The 15,863-nt window shown below is 38.3% G+C and overlaps 1 protein-coding gene across 2 annotated transcripts in view; it reads left to right on the top strand.

Moving 5' to 3' along the window:
- GCC2 (GRIP and coiled-coil domain containing 2) overlaps nucleotides 1–15,863 on the top strand; it is a 65,932-nt gene that overhangs the window by 36,643 nt on the left and 13,426 nt on the right. For both annotated transcript variants that reach the window (XM_058684603.1, XM_058684602.1), the window contains exons 14-21: nucleotides 3,511–3,611; nucleotides 3,699–3,776; nucleotides 4,456–4,593; nucleotides 5,493–5,614; nucleotides 7,379–7,555; nucleotides 10,115–10,332; nucleotides 12,028–12,222; nucleotides 13,230–13,369. In XM_058684603.1, the coding sequence (XP_058540586.1) occupies nucleotides 3,511–3,611; nucleotides 3,699–3,776; nucleotides 4,456–4,593; nucleotides 5,493–5,614; nucleotides 7,379–7,555; nucleotides 10,115–10,332; nucleotides 12,028–12,222; nucleotides 13,230–13,369 (1,169 nt within the window). The remainder of the gene's footprint in view (nucleotides 1–3,510; nucleotides 3,612–3,698; nucleotides 3,777–4,455; nucleotides 4,594–5,492; nucleotides 5,615–7,378; nucleotides 7,556–10,114; nucleotides 10,333–12,027; nucleotides 12,223–13,229; nucleotides 13,370–15,863) is intronic.

Raw genomic sequence — 15,863 nt, forward strand, 5'->3', positions numbered from 1 at the left:
TGGAATACCAGTTATGCGTAGATTATTTCTCTTTAGTGCATCACTTAGTTCTCTAATTTTCCCCTCATACTCCTGGATTTTTTTATCTCTCTTTTTCTCAGCTTCCTCTTTTTCCATAATTTTGTCTTCTAGTTCACCTATTCTCTCCTCTGCCTCTTCAATCCGAGCCGTAGTCATTTCCATTTTGTTTCGCAGCTCGTTTATAGCATTTTTTAGCTCCTCCTGACTATTCCTTAGTCCCTTGATCTCTGTAGCAATAGATTTTCTGCTGTCCTCTATACTGTTTTCAAGCTCAGCGATTAATTTCATGACTATTATTCTAAATTCACACTCTGTTATATTGTTTAAATCCTTTTTAATCAGTTCATTAGCTGTTGTTATTTCCTGGAGATTCTTTTGAGGGGAATTCTTCCATTTGGTCATTTTGGATAGTCTCTGGAGTGGTGCAGACCTGCAGGGCACTTCCCCTGTGCTGTCTTGAATAACTGGATTTGGTGGGCAGGGCTGCAGTCAGACCTAATGTCTGCCCCCTGCCCACTGCTGTGGCCACAGTTAGACTGGTGTGTACCTTCTCTTCCCCTCTCCTAGGGGCAGGATTCACTGTGGGGTGGCGTGGCCCCTCTGGGCTACTTGCACACTGCCAGGCCTGTGGTGCTGGGGATCTGGTGTATTAGCTGGGGTGGATCGGCAAGGTGCACAGGGGTGGGAGGCGCAGGCTCAGCTCGCTTATCCTTCGGTGATCTGCTTCGGGAGGGGCCCTGCGGCACCGGAGGAGTCAGACCCGCCGCTGGACGGATGGATCCGCAGAAGCACAACTTTGGGTGTTTGCGAGTTGCAAGCAAGTTCCCTGGCAGGAACTGGTTCCCTTTGGGATTTTGGCTAGGGGATGGGCTAGGGGGATGGCACTGGAGAGCACCTCTGTTCCTAGTCAAGCTGAGCTCTGTTGTCCGGGGCTCAACAACTCTCCCTCCTGTTGTCTTCCAGTCCTCCGGCTCTCCGAGCAGATGATAAGTCCCGCTTGCTGTCTGAACACACTCCGTCAGGCCCCTCCCCTTTTGCAAGCCAGATTCGGGGCCTCTGCTTGGCCGGCGGTTGCCCCTCCGCCCGTTTCCCTCCTGCCAGTCAGTGTAGCGGGCTCCGCCTCGCTGCCCTTCCTACCCTCTTCCGTGGGCCTCTGGTCTGCGCTTGGCTCCGGAGACTCTGTTCTGCTAGTCTTCTGGCGGTTTTCTGGGTTATTTAGGCAGGTGTAGGTGGAATCTAAGTGACCAGCAGGACACGGTGAGCCCAGCATCCTCCTACGCCGCCATCTTGCTTCTACAAACATTTGGTTTTATGAATTAGTGATTACGTGTATGTTTGATCATCAACTAAACTGAAAGAAGATTGATTGATACCTTGGAAAAACTAAAAAAAAGATATTTATTCAACAAATAAGTATAGAAATAAATGGAAGTGAGTACTAGAGTTCAGAGGAGAGAGATTCTCTAGACTGAAACAATTACAAGTTGGGGCTCAAGGTGAGTCCTGAAGGTAAGTTTTGGAGATTTAAAGCAGACAGGGAAAGAGTATTCCTTTATGCAGCCATGGTACAAGCAAAAGTTAAAAGAAGTAACATAATTTTGGAAGTCTTGATCAGTTGGAGTGAAAGGCTTAACCTGCCAGGGAGAAGTGAGGTATGATTAGGAAGACATTTTGATCCAGTTCATGAAGTACATGAAGAATGTATTGGGGCCCTTTTTAAAGACAGTGGGGGAAGATTGGTCTGCCAACATATTGGATTAAATGGAATGGTGTAGAATCTGCCAAAAGCCGCCAGGCTAATGGCATGAAGGGCCTTGGAAGGCTGGGCTAAGGAGATGTGGTAGAGTAGGAAAAAGATAAAACGTCCAGACAATGTTCTGGGGGCAGGTGGGGGCGGGGGGAGGTTGCTTAATAAATTAGCAACACACATCTTAATCTGAAACCCCTCCAACATTTATCCCCACTCTGTAACTGTATATCTCATCTCTAAAGGAAATCTCCTTTCATGCCCTCGCACTCCCGCCATCATGCCCACGTCTGGGAACCCTTCCTAATCTTCAGTGTTTCCTATTCTATGAATTTTTTTTTTTATCCTGTGCAAACTTTATATAACCTTTGGCTCCTGTGGATCTCTGTAGCCTTTTGTATTTCTTTCATACATTTATATTTTGCTTTATGTTATCCTGTGAAATGTTATATCCCCCAATTTCATTTTTAGACGGTTTGAGCTTAGGAACTTACTATATCTTATCATAATTCCTGAAGCACTTAACATAGGTTTTATATGTAATTTGTGCTTTAGAAAATGCTTTTCAGAACTGAGCAAATAGTTTCCAGAAGTTAACTAAATTAGACTTATAAAAAGTCATAGTTAAGATATATTCTTAAAGTATATGTGTTCATATTTACATGTAGTACAACTACATAAAGTTAATCATTGATTATAATATACTTTAGTAGCACAATTACATAGTGCCCATGTAATTGGCTTAGACCAGGTGTCCAGCACACTGTTTCTTGAAGGACCAAGAAGTCAGTCTCCATGGCTTCACAGGCTACGTGGTCTCTATCATACACTCTTTGTCTCTTTCACAACAGGCTGTGGCCAGATTTGGCCTGCTGGTTGTAGTTGGGCACCTGTGATCTAGACAGTAAATCCACTTATTCCTATATGATGTTTGGTTTTTTTTACCTCTGTTAGCATAAAAGTTTTTTGTTTTTATCACGTTTTATTTGTTCCTTAGTGAACTGTCACTGACAGTCCCATTCCATAAAACAATTAGTACCACAAAAACAGGCAACCAGGTATGTGCCTCTGCTGTGATATAATTGGAAATACATGGCACCTCTTTTGAGGTACTTCTTAAAAGTAAAGCTTTTATCTTTTAGTTATACACTAAGTATATAACTTTATTTTAAGAGATGTATACTGAAATATTTACAGTTCAATGGATTTCTTGTGAAGAACCAAAAAAACAAAAAACAAAAACAATCACCCAAAAACCAGTGAGGGCATAAGGAATAGGTAAGGGTATAGGTTAGTGGTTGGCAAACTTTTTCTTTCAAGGGCCACACAGTAAATATTTTAGGCTTTACAGGTCATATCATATCTCTATTGCCATTAGTAAATTTGTCATTGCTGTACTAAAGCAAATGTGAACAATATGTAAATAATTGAACTTGACTGTGTTCTAATAAAACTCTTTACAAAACAGGCAGCAGCCAGATTTTAGCTTGCAGACCAGATTCCTGTTCTGGGTGAAACAAGATTGGCCATGTATTGGTAATTGTTAAAGCTGAGAGAGGGGTGCCGGGAGTTTATTACACTGTTGGCACTGCTGTCGTGTATATTTGAAATGTTCCATAATAAAAGGCTAAGACAAGTTTCTTTCAAATATGGGTTAATACAAAGAAAAGACTTGTCATTTCTTTATTTAAAGTCATTCATAAAAATTGTTCAACCTCTTCTGAAAATATTTCCTTTGCTAGCTTCACTACAGTCTTCAGTGCAACAGTCTGAGGAAAAGAATACCAAAATCAAGCAGTTGCTTGTGAAAACCAAAAAAGAACTGGCAGATTCAAAGCAAGCAGTATGTTAATTTCCCATTTTCATATTTCAGTTTATGTATCTATAAATCCCTTCTTTTCTAAATGTAACCAGGATTCTTATTCTTTAGGAAACTGATCACTTAATACTTCAAGCATCTTTAAAGGGTGAGCTGGAGGCAAGCCAGCAGCAAATAGAAGTCTATAAAGTAAGATTCTTTTTACTTCTGAGGATTTACAAAAGAAGTAAGGTACCATGTAGGGATTTTTCTAAATATCCTTATGTACATATTTTTATATACCCACACACATTCCCCCCCCCACCCCAGTATCCTTCCTCAACATTTTGAAAAAGTAGAAGCAGTAAGCCAGGTATGGCATATAACTGGAGTATCCCATTTAGCTTAAGCTAGATCCTCTTCATGTATTTGAAAATCCTTAATGCACTAAGAATAGTGCAACACAAAATCAACATGGCCCCAGAGCTGTATCTGAGCTTTCTAAATGATAGTGCAGTCACAAGAATCAGTTTATAAAATGGTTTCATATGTTTATATTGTATACATATGTATGTATATTTCCATTATTATATATATTTTTATAACTTATATTTATATAATATCTTGATATATTCAATTAAACATTGAACTATAACAAGTAGTCTGGAAATTATGATTTTTCATGATTGATTTTAAGGAAAACTGAATTTATTGGGGAAATGTTCTATTATATTGCCTTTACTCTTTTAATAATAATAGATATTTTAAATTCTATTTAGTTTTATACCTTATACATACTCATGATTCAAAACTCAAGTTTATTTAAAAGAACATCTTTAATTAGTGAAGATCCAATTTGCTAGAGCTTAATTGAAAGGTTTTGTCCCAGATTCAGCTGGCTGACATAACCTCTGAGAAACATAAAGTTCATGAACAGCTGAAGACCTCTGCAGACCAGCACCAGCGCACACTGAGCGCATACCAGCAAAAAGTGACAGCCCTTCAAGAAGAATGCCACGCTGCCAAGGTACATGCTTCACATGGACACAGACGACAGGTGTTGTTATCACCTAGCAAGCAGTTCACGAGAGGGCTGTGGTCTGGCCTTTTAGTGTTTGCTGTTATTTAAGAGCACTTATTAGAGGAAAATTCGGTGCAACTCATCTGACTCTAACCCCAACCCCATCCCACTCCTGTCATGTGCATAACCTTTTTTTTGTTAAAAGGGAAGACATAGGTACATGTTTCCATTTTAACCTTGCTTTGCAATTTCTGTATGTAAGAGTTATTTTCTTTAAATTTTATAATCTAAAAAGCATATAGTTGTTTCTAAGGGCCAAATGATTATAAAATAACATTCTACTAGAATGGCTCTGAGGGCCTGCTTTCTTCAGCATACAAAACAAATTCAATACAGTAGCTTTGTGAGAGGTGCAGCTATCATCTAAGCAATTTTGGCAGAAGGGTGACAGGAGATCACCTTGGGAAAGTGAAAGACCTAGAATTTCACTTTTCCCTCTCTCTTTAGAAATCTGAAGTTCAAGTAGCTTAATTTCTTTTAATTAATTTTTCTTGTATTTATGAAAAGAGGGACTATCTTAAATAAAAATCTTTCCAAGTTTCCAAAGGCAAAAATAGTGCCATTACAAAATTTATGGGTACTCAATTAATCTACCAGGGAGGAAAACATGTAGAAACATCTCCTGTCAAACAAAATTATATCATTCAAAGAATTAAAAAGTGTAAGGCCAACAGAAACACACTTTTTAGGGTAAGTTAATCAAAGGGATAAAGAGTGTCAGCCATTTTATTCATTTTCTAAAACAGGTTTTCATTGTAAGTCATTAATCTGAAAGAAAATAAGAAGATTATGTTACAATAGAAAACACAATAGAAAAATTATTCTCTCTCTTTTAAATGTCATAGGCAGAACAAGCTACTATAGCCTCTGAATTTGAGAACTACAAAGTCCGCGTTCACAATGTTCTAAAACAACAGAAAAATAAATCTGTGTCTCAGACTGAAACCGAGGGAGCTAAACAAGAAAGGTAAAGTCAAAATTAAAAGAAACATCCAGGTTTCCCTTCCTCCCCCTGAGATAGGTCCTCCACCAAGTATGTTGAAAATCCGACTGATTTCATTTGACTGTGGAATTTTACATGCAACAAGAGCAGGGTGTCTTGGCTTCACTATCTCCAGGCAGCAGCAGGGAAATGTCACTACCAAGGGCACTGTTACAAACTCAGAAACTGTGTAATACGGGCAGTGAAATGAGGAGATAGTCTTTGAGGTATAGACTAAATAGTGCCATCTTGTTGTAGTAGGATCTGGTCATAGTAGAAATACAGACATTGAAGTTACATTATGATTAGTTTTTCCCATTTTGAAAATTTAGAAATAGAAGGGAAAAAATGCTTCCTTGATATACCCACCATTAATTAAGCTAAATAGGGGTGCCTGAGTGGCTAAGTCAGTTGGATGTCCAACTCTGGCTCAGGTCATGATCTCGTGGTACGTGAGTTCAAGCCCTGCGTCAGGCTCTGTGCTGACAGCTCAGGACCTGGAGCCTGCTTCAGATTCTGGGTCTCCCTCTCTCTCTCTCTCTGCACCCCCCCCCCTGCTCACTCCCCCTCTCTCTATCTCTCTCTCTCTCAAAAACAAACATTTAAAATTTAATTAAGCTAAATAGAAATTGCTTTAAAACATTTTACTTATTTCAAAAAGTTTTAAATTAAGTACTAAATTCTAGTCTGGAATTAAATTTTTCTTTTTAAATTTATGACCATGTCAATTATTTGTTTCTGTAGTATATTTTTAATGCATCTTTAAAACTAGCATAAGATCACTTTTGTAAATTATTTGAAGGTATGCTAGGAATATTAAACAAGGCATTCTACAGCAAATGTGTTTTATAAGTAGAGGTTCAGTGTTGAAAACAATTTTACATCTGCCTCTTACTATTCTAGGACTAAATATTCTGCAATGTTTGTATGTTTACACTTTTGCTACTTTTTATTTATCTATTAAATATGGGAACTATAGACTGAAAAATGAGATATTTTCTCTGTCAACCCATTTTCAAATTTCAAAGCAAAAATTGAATATTGACACATTTAATATGAAAATGTCAGCATCTGCAAGAGCCTTTTTTGAAAATTTTTGTGCTGTTCTTTTTTTTTTTTTAGTGTTTATTCTGAGAGAAAGAGTGTGAGTGGGGGAGGGGGAGAGAGAGAGGGAGAGAGAGAATCTCAAGCAGGCTCTGCACTGTCAGCGCAGAGCCCGACATGGGGCTTGATCTCATGAACCATGAGATCATGACCTGAGCCGAAATCAAGTCAGACTCTTAACCACCTGAGCACCCAGGCACCCCTAGAGCCTTTTTTGATCGTGCTGGAATTTTGGATTCAAATTATTTTAATGTAAATGTTTTACATTCCTTCTATTTTCTTATGCATTAAATGCTTTTTTTTTAAGGAAATTAAGCTTAGACCTGATTTTTTTTTTTTAACTAAAAGCGTAGCACTATAACAAAATGGGCTATTTTAATACCATTCAATGCTCTCTTCTCTATTTGAATATGAAATTTATAAATTCACAGACTTTTTTGTAAATCTGCATTTGCCTAAGACACAAAATCTGACTCTAATGAATTCTATAACTGAATTCTTCCAATTATACTTCGATTAAAATAGTCCATAATAATAACAAGAATATGACATTAAAAGATGAAATGATTAAAGTAAAATTTATTTGAAACCACAAAATCAGGTTTACATCTTTCAAAATTTTTTGTAAAACTGTTTCTGTTTTAGAGAACACCTGGAAATGCTGATTGATCAACTAAAAATCAAATTACAGGACACCCAAAATAACTTACAGATCAACGTATCCGAACTTCAGACGTTACAGTCTGAACATGACACTCTGCTAGAAAGACATAACAAGATGCTGCAGGAAACTATATCCAAAGAGGCAGAACTCCGGGAAAAGTAAGGTTGCTAGCAGCACTAACAGTGTTTATACTGGGCAGCAAAATATTTCCTTGCTAGAACTCGTAAAGTGTTGCTCCTTGGGATAAATTGAAAATAAGAAACAGATATTCCTAAAGGCTTGGTAACTTTGTTTTCCTATCTTAAAGCCCTCCTTTTTTATTGTTTTTATGCTTCACTTTTTTAAAAAACAATTAACTTTATCTGTTCATCCAATATTCTGTCTCTGCTATGGCCTTCATGACCAGAATGTTTCTTTTAAAAAAACCCACTTTCCAACTCAAGTTTCAAATTCTAAGCATTTTTCTTTCTCTCGAGAGGAAAACATTCAGACAGCTGCTGGCTGAAAAGGAATATACAACTTACCTTTGCAACTGTCTTCAACTTGTTATATTATTACTGTTAATCAGTACTTTCAGTAGACCTTAGGGGTACTGGCAGGAGGAGTTGATTATTGTGAACAAGGAACTTTGGATTCCTAATGAAGAAGTTGGGTGGTAATATTTGTTGTATCTTAGACTAAGGAAAAGAGTTCTTCATTGAGCATCATTCATCAAGGATGTTGGAATACTTTACATGTCTCAGGTATGCTTTTAATACCTATCTAATCTATGGTAATCTCAAAAACTTCATTTTATTGGCTTTCTAATCTTTTAGCAGTGTAATTTATATAAGTTAAACGTAAATCAAAAGTTTCCGGGAAGATCTACCAATTTTCTAGCTCCTTATCATCGGAGTTTACCATGAGATTAGCTTAAGTATAGTGATGCTTGCTTGCTCTTTACATTAGAAATTTCCCACACTTATTCTTTACTCTAGAAAAGTTATTGCAAAATATATTGCTAACACAAATAAAAGTGCAAATGATGCCTCTAAAGTTCAATGAATATTTTTTCAGTACCTACTATGTGCCAGGCACTCTTAGTCCTAGAAACTTCACAGCATTTGAGATATCTTTAGAGGTCTTAACCCCCTTCTTCACACATATTAAGAGTAATATTGTTACTATCTGTGTCCCAATATGAAGAAATACCCTTTTCTTTATAAATCCTCTTCTTTTTTAAACATCTTAATATTCGTACTTTCTCTATATGAGATTGTAAAAACATCTCAAGAGGAATAACTGGGCTGAGAAGCTAATACCTACTACAATGCCCAGAGGGTACAGCTACTATAAACACATCAATAACAGCTGAGACGGATGGTAAACTTCCATCAGCACAATGGTTCCAGGTCCAGGTTGGGATTCAAGCTTCTAGCTTTTAACTAGGTAAAATCAGAAGTGTCACTGATACCACCTGCAAACTACCAACCTGACCCTAGCTCTAAAATGTAGCTATTATCTTCCTTAGAAAATTGTTGTGACTGCCGATGATTCTTCCTTTACTTTCGTGGCAGATACTATTTAAACAAAGGCTTACGAAAAAAGCAGGCTTGAGGGGTAACATATACACTAGCATTTTCTGAATTCATTGATCAGTATAAATTTGGCAATTAAGAAACCTTTTCTGAAGCATATGATATTTTTATTGTATGTCACCCTTTAGCCACTAAATTTTGTTTTAAAACTATATGGTGTGCATATGTGTAGCACATAGGAAATAGCTCTTGGAAAGCTACATGTTGAACCATTAACAATGTCTGTGCCTGAAGTTGGGATTTTACACTGCGGGGGTGGAATTGAATAAAAGAAGGCTCTCACTTCTTTCTGTAATTGGTTCCATATTGTTTGAATTTTTATGAGAGTACTTGTGGCTCCCTTGCATTAAAAGAAAACTTTTTTTTTTTTTTTAACCAATCCAAACATAAAACATCAAGACTATAAGTGAACCATTAAACATAGTGGTTCCCAAATTATAGTTGCATGGCTAGCATCAGGCTGACAACATAAAAATTGCATGCAAAACTGCTAAAAGTAGGCAATTTCTAGGACCACCTCCAGACATTCTGATTCAGTGGCTCTAGGATGAGAACTAGATGTCTATGTTTTTAACAAGGGACCCAATGATTCTACTGTGCAGCAAGATCTTAAAACAGCTGTAATAAACCAAGTCTATGTGTTTCAGAGTTTTGCATTACTTGGCTCAGAATGGCTCAGAAAAATTTCCATAAGGCTTTCCCTAAGGCTTTATTTATGAATCAAAAGAAAGTATTCATTTTTGTGTTTCCAAGGTAATACAGAAAAGGTACAGTAATCCTATTACCACATAAGATAACTTGAAAGGGGGACAATTTAAAATATAATTATTTTATGCTCTAAATTTAACCCTATTTTCTGATAAATGATGAAGGAAGTTCCTCATATGAACCATTGTAACATGGCTACTCAAATGAGGTTCCTCATGAACTATAGAACACAGAAATGATTTGAACTAGATGACTGCCAAAGTCCACAGATGGTTAGCACAGCTAGTACCATTATAGATGCTTTTAGAAGTTAATTCATACATTTAGTAAATATCTCAGGGCTAATGATCTGATAGAACCCAGTTGAGAAAAGCTGAGTCAGCATGACAAGTTGCAAGATCTCCTATGAAGTAAGTTCTTCTCACCCTTCAGGTTGTGTTCAATACAGTCCGAGAACATGATGCTAAAGTCTGAACATGCACAGACTGTGAGTCAACTGACGTCCCAAAATGAGGTCCTTCGCAGCAGCTTCCGTGATCAAGTGCGCCATTTGCAGGAAGAGCATAGAAAGACAATGGAAACTTTACAGCAGCAACTCTCCAAAGTGGAAGCTCAGCTTTTCCAGCTTAAGAGTGAACCAACCACAAGAAGTATGTGTGTATGCATGAAAACATTGGTTGTTCATGTTCTCATGTATTTATGTCACTTAAATACGTTCTCCACAAGTTCATAAGAAAATAGAAAATGTATCAGGTGAAAGCCAGTGCCAATGAATTTTGGATTAGCTTACTGAGAAGATATTTGAACCATATGAACCCTTGTTGATTATACTTATAGCCACCTCCTCACCTCTTACAGTACTGACTTTCACGTGTTTGTTACCCTCTGTGTAACACTATTTCCTGTTCTCTCACTCAGACATAACCTGCAGTCTCGTGACATGTATCCAAATTCCAGTATTCACTGAATCTGGTGTTCTCCACTGTTGATCACCAAATATATCTGTTTTGTGATTAGGATTATGAGAGTTAGCAGCTTACTAACAGCGACTCGGGCAACATTGAACTTGTAGGATCAATTGGCCAATATCGTTTCTTCCCTTTAAAATTTCTGCTTAATTAGATGGGTGCCTTGGTGGCTCAGTTGATTAAGTGTCCGACTCTTGATTTCGGCTCAGTCATGATCTCATGGTTCATGAGATTGAGCATGGAGCCTGCTTAGAATTCTCTCTCCCTTTCTCTCTGCCCCTCCCCTGCTCATGTGCATATTCTCTCTCTCTCTCTCTCTCTCTCTCTCTCTCTCTCTCTCTCTCTGTCTCTGTCTCTCTCAAAATAAATAAACCTTAAAAGAAAGAAAGAAATGAGGTAACTTCATGGAATGGAAAATAAATGAAATTGGAAGTTAACAGATCTGGGTTAGAATTCTTACCCGTAACCCTACTATGATACCTTGGACAAAGTCATTTATTTTCTCTGACCTTTGGGTTTCTTGGGATTAATACAGTAATGTGTTTGAAAGTGCCTTACAGATCTTACAGATCTATGCAAGTGTTCATTATCAGCAAACAGGAAAGCCTGGCCTGAGGAGTGTAATAGATCCCTGCCCTGGATCCTAGGCCTTTCTTTGGCTAAACACTGAAGATATGAAGGGGCAGTGGTAGGAACCAGCAGAGGTAAAGGTGTAAGGCAGTAATAAACAAGAATATCTGTCCAGCAAATTTCAGCAAGAGTGTTGTGTCAGAAAGCATGTAGCTATCTGAAATAACTAATCCTCAAAAACAGAGTCTAGTTTTAGAATTTCTGCCAGTATTTTGCAACAGTATAGCTCTATTACGATATTTAATAGTATATCTTATCTAGGTGGTAGCAATTTATAGCTTCTGTTGAAATTATTTAAGTGATTAAAAGTTCAATAACTTCTATTTTAATAAATTTTTAGTACTGACAGAAATTCTTTTTTTTTAATTTTTTTTTTTAACATTTATTTATTTTTGAGACAGAGAGAGACAAAGCATGAGCAGGGAAGGGTCAGAGAGAGAGGGAGACACAGAATCCTAAACAGGTTCCAGGCTCTGAGCTGTCAGCCCAGAGCCCGATGCGGGGCTCGAACTCACGGACCGCGAGATCATGACCTGAGCCGAAATCAGATGCCCAACCAACTCAGCCACCCAGGTGCCCCTAGCTTAGAAATTCTTTATGCACCTATTACTTGTCTTCTAGTTCTTCAAATTCCCTATCATACCATTTGACATCCCTATGATCATTTTAATCTCATCGTGTATCTCAGTGAATGCTGAATCCATGGTTTTGAACAATCTCACACTTTTAAAAAAAAAAATTTAATAGGCCCAGCTTCTTACCACCAACCTTTGAAGAACCTTCGAGAAAGGAGAAGCACAGACCTTCCCCTACCAGACATGTACACCATAACCCGGGAGGAGGGAGAAGGAATGGAGACAACTGACACAGAGTCTGTATCTTCCTCTGGCACTCACACACAGTCTTTAGAGCAACTGCTTAATTCTCCTGAAACTAAACTTGGTAGGTCTCTCTCTTTGGGTATGTTTTTCTTATTTAGCTCTGTTGTCTTGTCTAATAAATCCTAACCCTTAAGTTATACTTGTTTTTTTTAACTACTCTAGGAAAATTTCTTTCAATGTTCCACCCCAAATGGAAGACTTTTCTACAGAATGAAGCAATTGTTTGTTTGATTTTAATGCTAGTTCTGCTGTAAGCTTGAGCCAGAAATAGATGGTTGTAAGCTATGTAGTATTAGAAAGTAGGATGAACTATTCTCTCACCCTTCTAAGAAACTGACAGCTTTCATTTATTCCTCTGGGTGACTTAGTAGTGCTAAACGTATTTAAATATGGTAAAGTTTTGGTACATGTTAGTCTTACCTGTCATGAACATTAATGTTCATAATTCAGAGAGACTCTATCCTCTAACTGAAGTTTCAGGATCTAGAGTAAGGACTGTTTGTGTCCATGGTCACTGATTGTGGTGTGGGTGGAAACTGCATTTAGCCCTCCAGGCAAGGTTAGTAGTAATGGCATGGAGGCATCATGAGAGACTGGCAGCAGACTCAAGAATCAGATCTGCCAAAATTCCTTGTCAACTTCGAGCCTGTTCCTTCTCTATAAAATTTGAATAATGATACCTACCCACTTCATATAAAATTCTTACAAGCATCCATGATATAAATGATTGGTGAATGTTACTACTCCCCTTGTTTATAAGTAAAATGACATAAACTCTTGGGACATAGAGGAGTGTGAGTAGTGAAACTGATAGAACTGTCTACAAATTCTAGAACTGGGGTTCATAGAACTTGAATGCAGTTAGATTACATGCTTTACAACAGAGATTCTGCCTTATTAGTGTTATATTCAACATGTAACGGAGATATGTTGAATAGAAGAATGACAGAAAGTGGACCTGAGTAATATTGCAAACTAAAATATCCATACTTAGATATATTTCTTACTTAGAATCTTCATCTATAATCTCTGATTTTGAGAATTAATTACTGGAACAACATCTTGCAGAGCCTCCTTTATGGCATGCTGAATTTACCAAAGAAGAATTGGTTCAAAAGCTCAGTTCTACCACAAAAAGCGCTGATCACTTAAATGTCCTGCTTCGGGAAACAGAAGCAACCAATGCAATCCTTATGGAGCAAATTAAGGTAAGATCAAACACTGCCACCCAGAAAATACTCTTTGTACCAGATTGGTTTTCTTGACCTCACCCCCTACTCTCACAGATGAGACACATCCATCACATCTTGATTGTTTATGACACAACATTCCTGAAACTGAGAAATACTACTTGCTTTGGTATGTATAGTATAGGAAGACTACTTTAATTCCTGCTTTTTCTAAGAAACCATAATAGATTTAGAAATAGATTAGAGTAGGTTCACAAGTCATTGTTCCACATGTGCTTATGTAAAACTCAAATAGGTATGGGCCCTTAAGTTCTAAAGATAAACTGTAGACACTTCTCATTCATATCATTCAGCTGATATTTATGGCCCTAAACTACTTATCACAATTGTGGGTAGAGATAGGAAGGTAGCATAGGAAGCTTTCCTATTTAAAAGCAACAGTAGAAGGGAGGAGCCAAGATGGCGGAACAGCATGGAAGTTTTTCTTGTGTCTCACGTCCATGAGATACAGCCAGATCAACACTAAACCATCCTGCACACCTAGAAAACTGAGGATTAACACAGCAATCTGCACAACCTGAACCACAAAATTCAGCAGGTACGCAGCACAGAGAGGTGAACTGGGGAAGAGAGAAGCCATGGAGGGCAGGGAGCCGTTTTTGCATGTGGAGAGGACGGAGGTGGGGAGAATATGGGAAAAGCACCCCCCCCCCCCCCCCGCACCAAAAGCAGCTGGAAAGAAAGTAGAACCGTGGAAACAGCTGCAGGGACTCAACTAAAAATGGAGAAAGGAAAAAGAAAGGGTTTAAGCTCTATTAAGACTCTATAAACAGGGCAAGTACAGAGTCTGAAGCTCTGCAACACAATACCTGGCGATGCTCTGGTGAGAAGGATGAACCCCCAGGAGCAGAGTGAAGCCTGGGGGTCTTTGGACCACATGGGAGAGGCGGTTCCCCTGCTGGGAGGACACCTGGTAGAGGCTCTGTGACTCTCCCAAAGGCAAAGACCCCAGTGGACCTGGAAGAACAACCGTATTTACTGGTTCTGGAACAAGATTGCTGGGGGTGAAGCCTGGTACCAAACGTGTGTGGTGATTTGTCATAATCCCTAAAACGCTGCTGCTACCCGATTGCGTGAACTTTTTCTGGGGTGGGCTGGCACCTAGCCACAGTCCCTGGGTACTGGCAGCAGCGCAGTCCCACGAACGTTCCTGGGTGCAGCCAGCACCTGGCCATTGCTTGGTGACACCCTCCCACAGAGGGACAGAACAGGTCAAAGCCACAGTTCCTCAGAAGTAAGGGGTGGGGAAAAACAGCCGCATGTGAGATAAAACTCAGGAGGGAGGTTCTGCCTGGGGCATGGCCACAGACTGTAAAGCCGGGGAGTGGACGGGAGCTGAAGACAAAGGACGGTGCTGAAGGCAAAGGATGTGTGTGTGATTGCTGATCAGGGAGAACAGAGTTCTGATACGAGAGACTGGGTAGCTGGATGACACCATTATCACCACTCTTGCACATGCACATACACACCTACAAGCACCACAACAATCCACCCCAGTAAGCTAAGCAGCACCATCTAGTGAAGAATGAGCCGTTACACTAAGCCCCACCCAACCAGGCCAACCTCGCTCTTCAGGAACATGAGTCTCTCCATCTGCTTAGTTTATGGACTAAATTATAGCTATTATTAAAGCTATTCATATTATTAAAGCTATTCATAGTTGGACTTCTGGAGAAAAATGAAGTCATTTCTATCATATTTCAGTCTGTTCACTGGTCCATTTATTCAATTTTCCCTTTTTTTTCTTTTCCTTTATCTTTTTCATTTCTTTTTCTTGAATACAGAAAGAGAAAAACTTTATTTTTGTTTTCAATTTTTACTAAGAATATTTTTCTTTAATTTTTTTCTATTATATTTTTTACATTTATGTAAATTTTTTCGAATTCTATTTTATTTCCATCACTTTATTTTATTCTACTTTAGTCTATTCATTTCTTCAAATTTTCAAAAGATTTCCTTTTTTTCCTTCTTTCTTTCCCTTTTTCTCTGATCTATTAAGCCCCTTTCAACACCCACACTAAAACACACTTAGGATCTAGCATCACTTATTCGAGTTGTGTGTGGGTGTGTGTGCGCGTGTTTAATTTTTTAACTTTAATATTTTTTTAATTTTAATTTTTTTAATTTTAATTTTTTTACCTCATTAATTCCTTTTTTCTCTTCAAAATGATGAAATAAAGGAATTCACCCCAAAAGAAAGAGCAGGAAGAAATGACAGAGGCTTAACTAACACAGGTACAAGCAAGATGTCTGAATCAGAATTTAGAATCACAATAATAAGAATACTAGCTGAAGTCGAAAATAGATTAGAATCCCTTTCTGCAGAGATAAAAGAAGTAAAAGCCAGTCAGGATGAAATAAAAAATGTTGTAACTGAGCTGAAATCTCGAATGGATGCCATGGCGTCAAGGATGGATGAGACAGAGCAGAGAATCAGTGATATAGAGGACAA

Source organism: Neofelis nebulosa, chromosome 9 (assembly GCF_028018385.1).
Source record: "Neofelis nebulosa isolate mNeoNeb1 chromosome 9, mNeoNeb1.pri, whole genome shotgun sequence".
In the NCBI taxonomy this organism is placed as follows: Eukaryota; Metazoa; Chordata; class Mammalia; order Carnivora; family Felidae; genus Neofelis; species Neofelis nebulosa.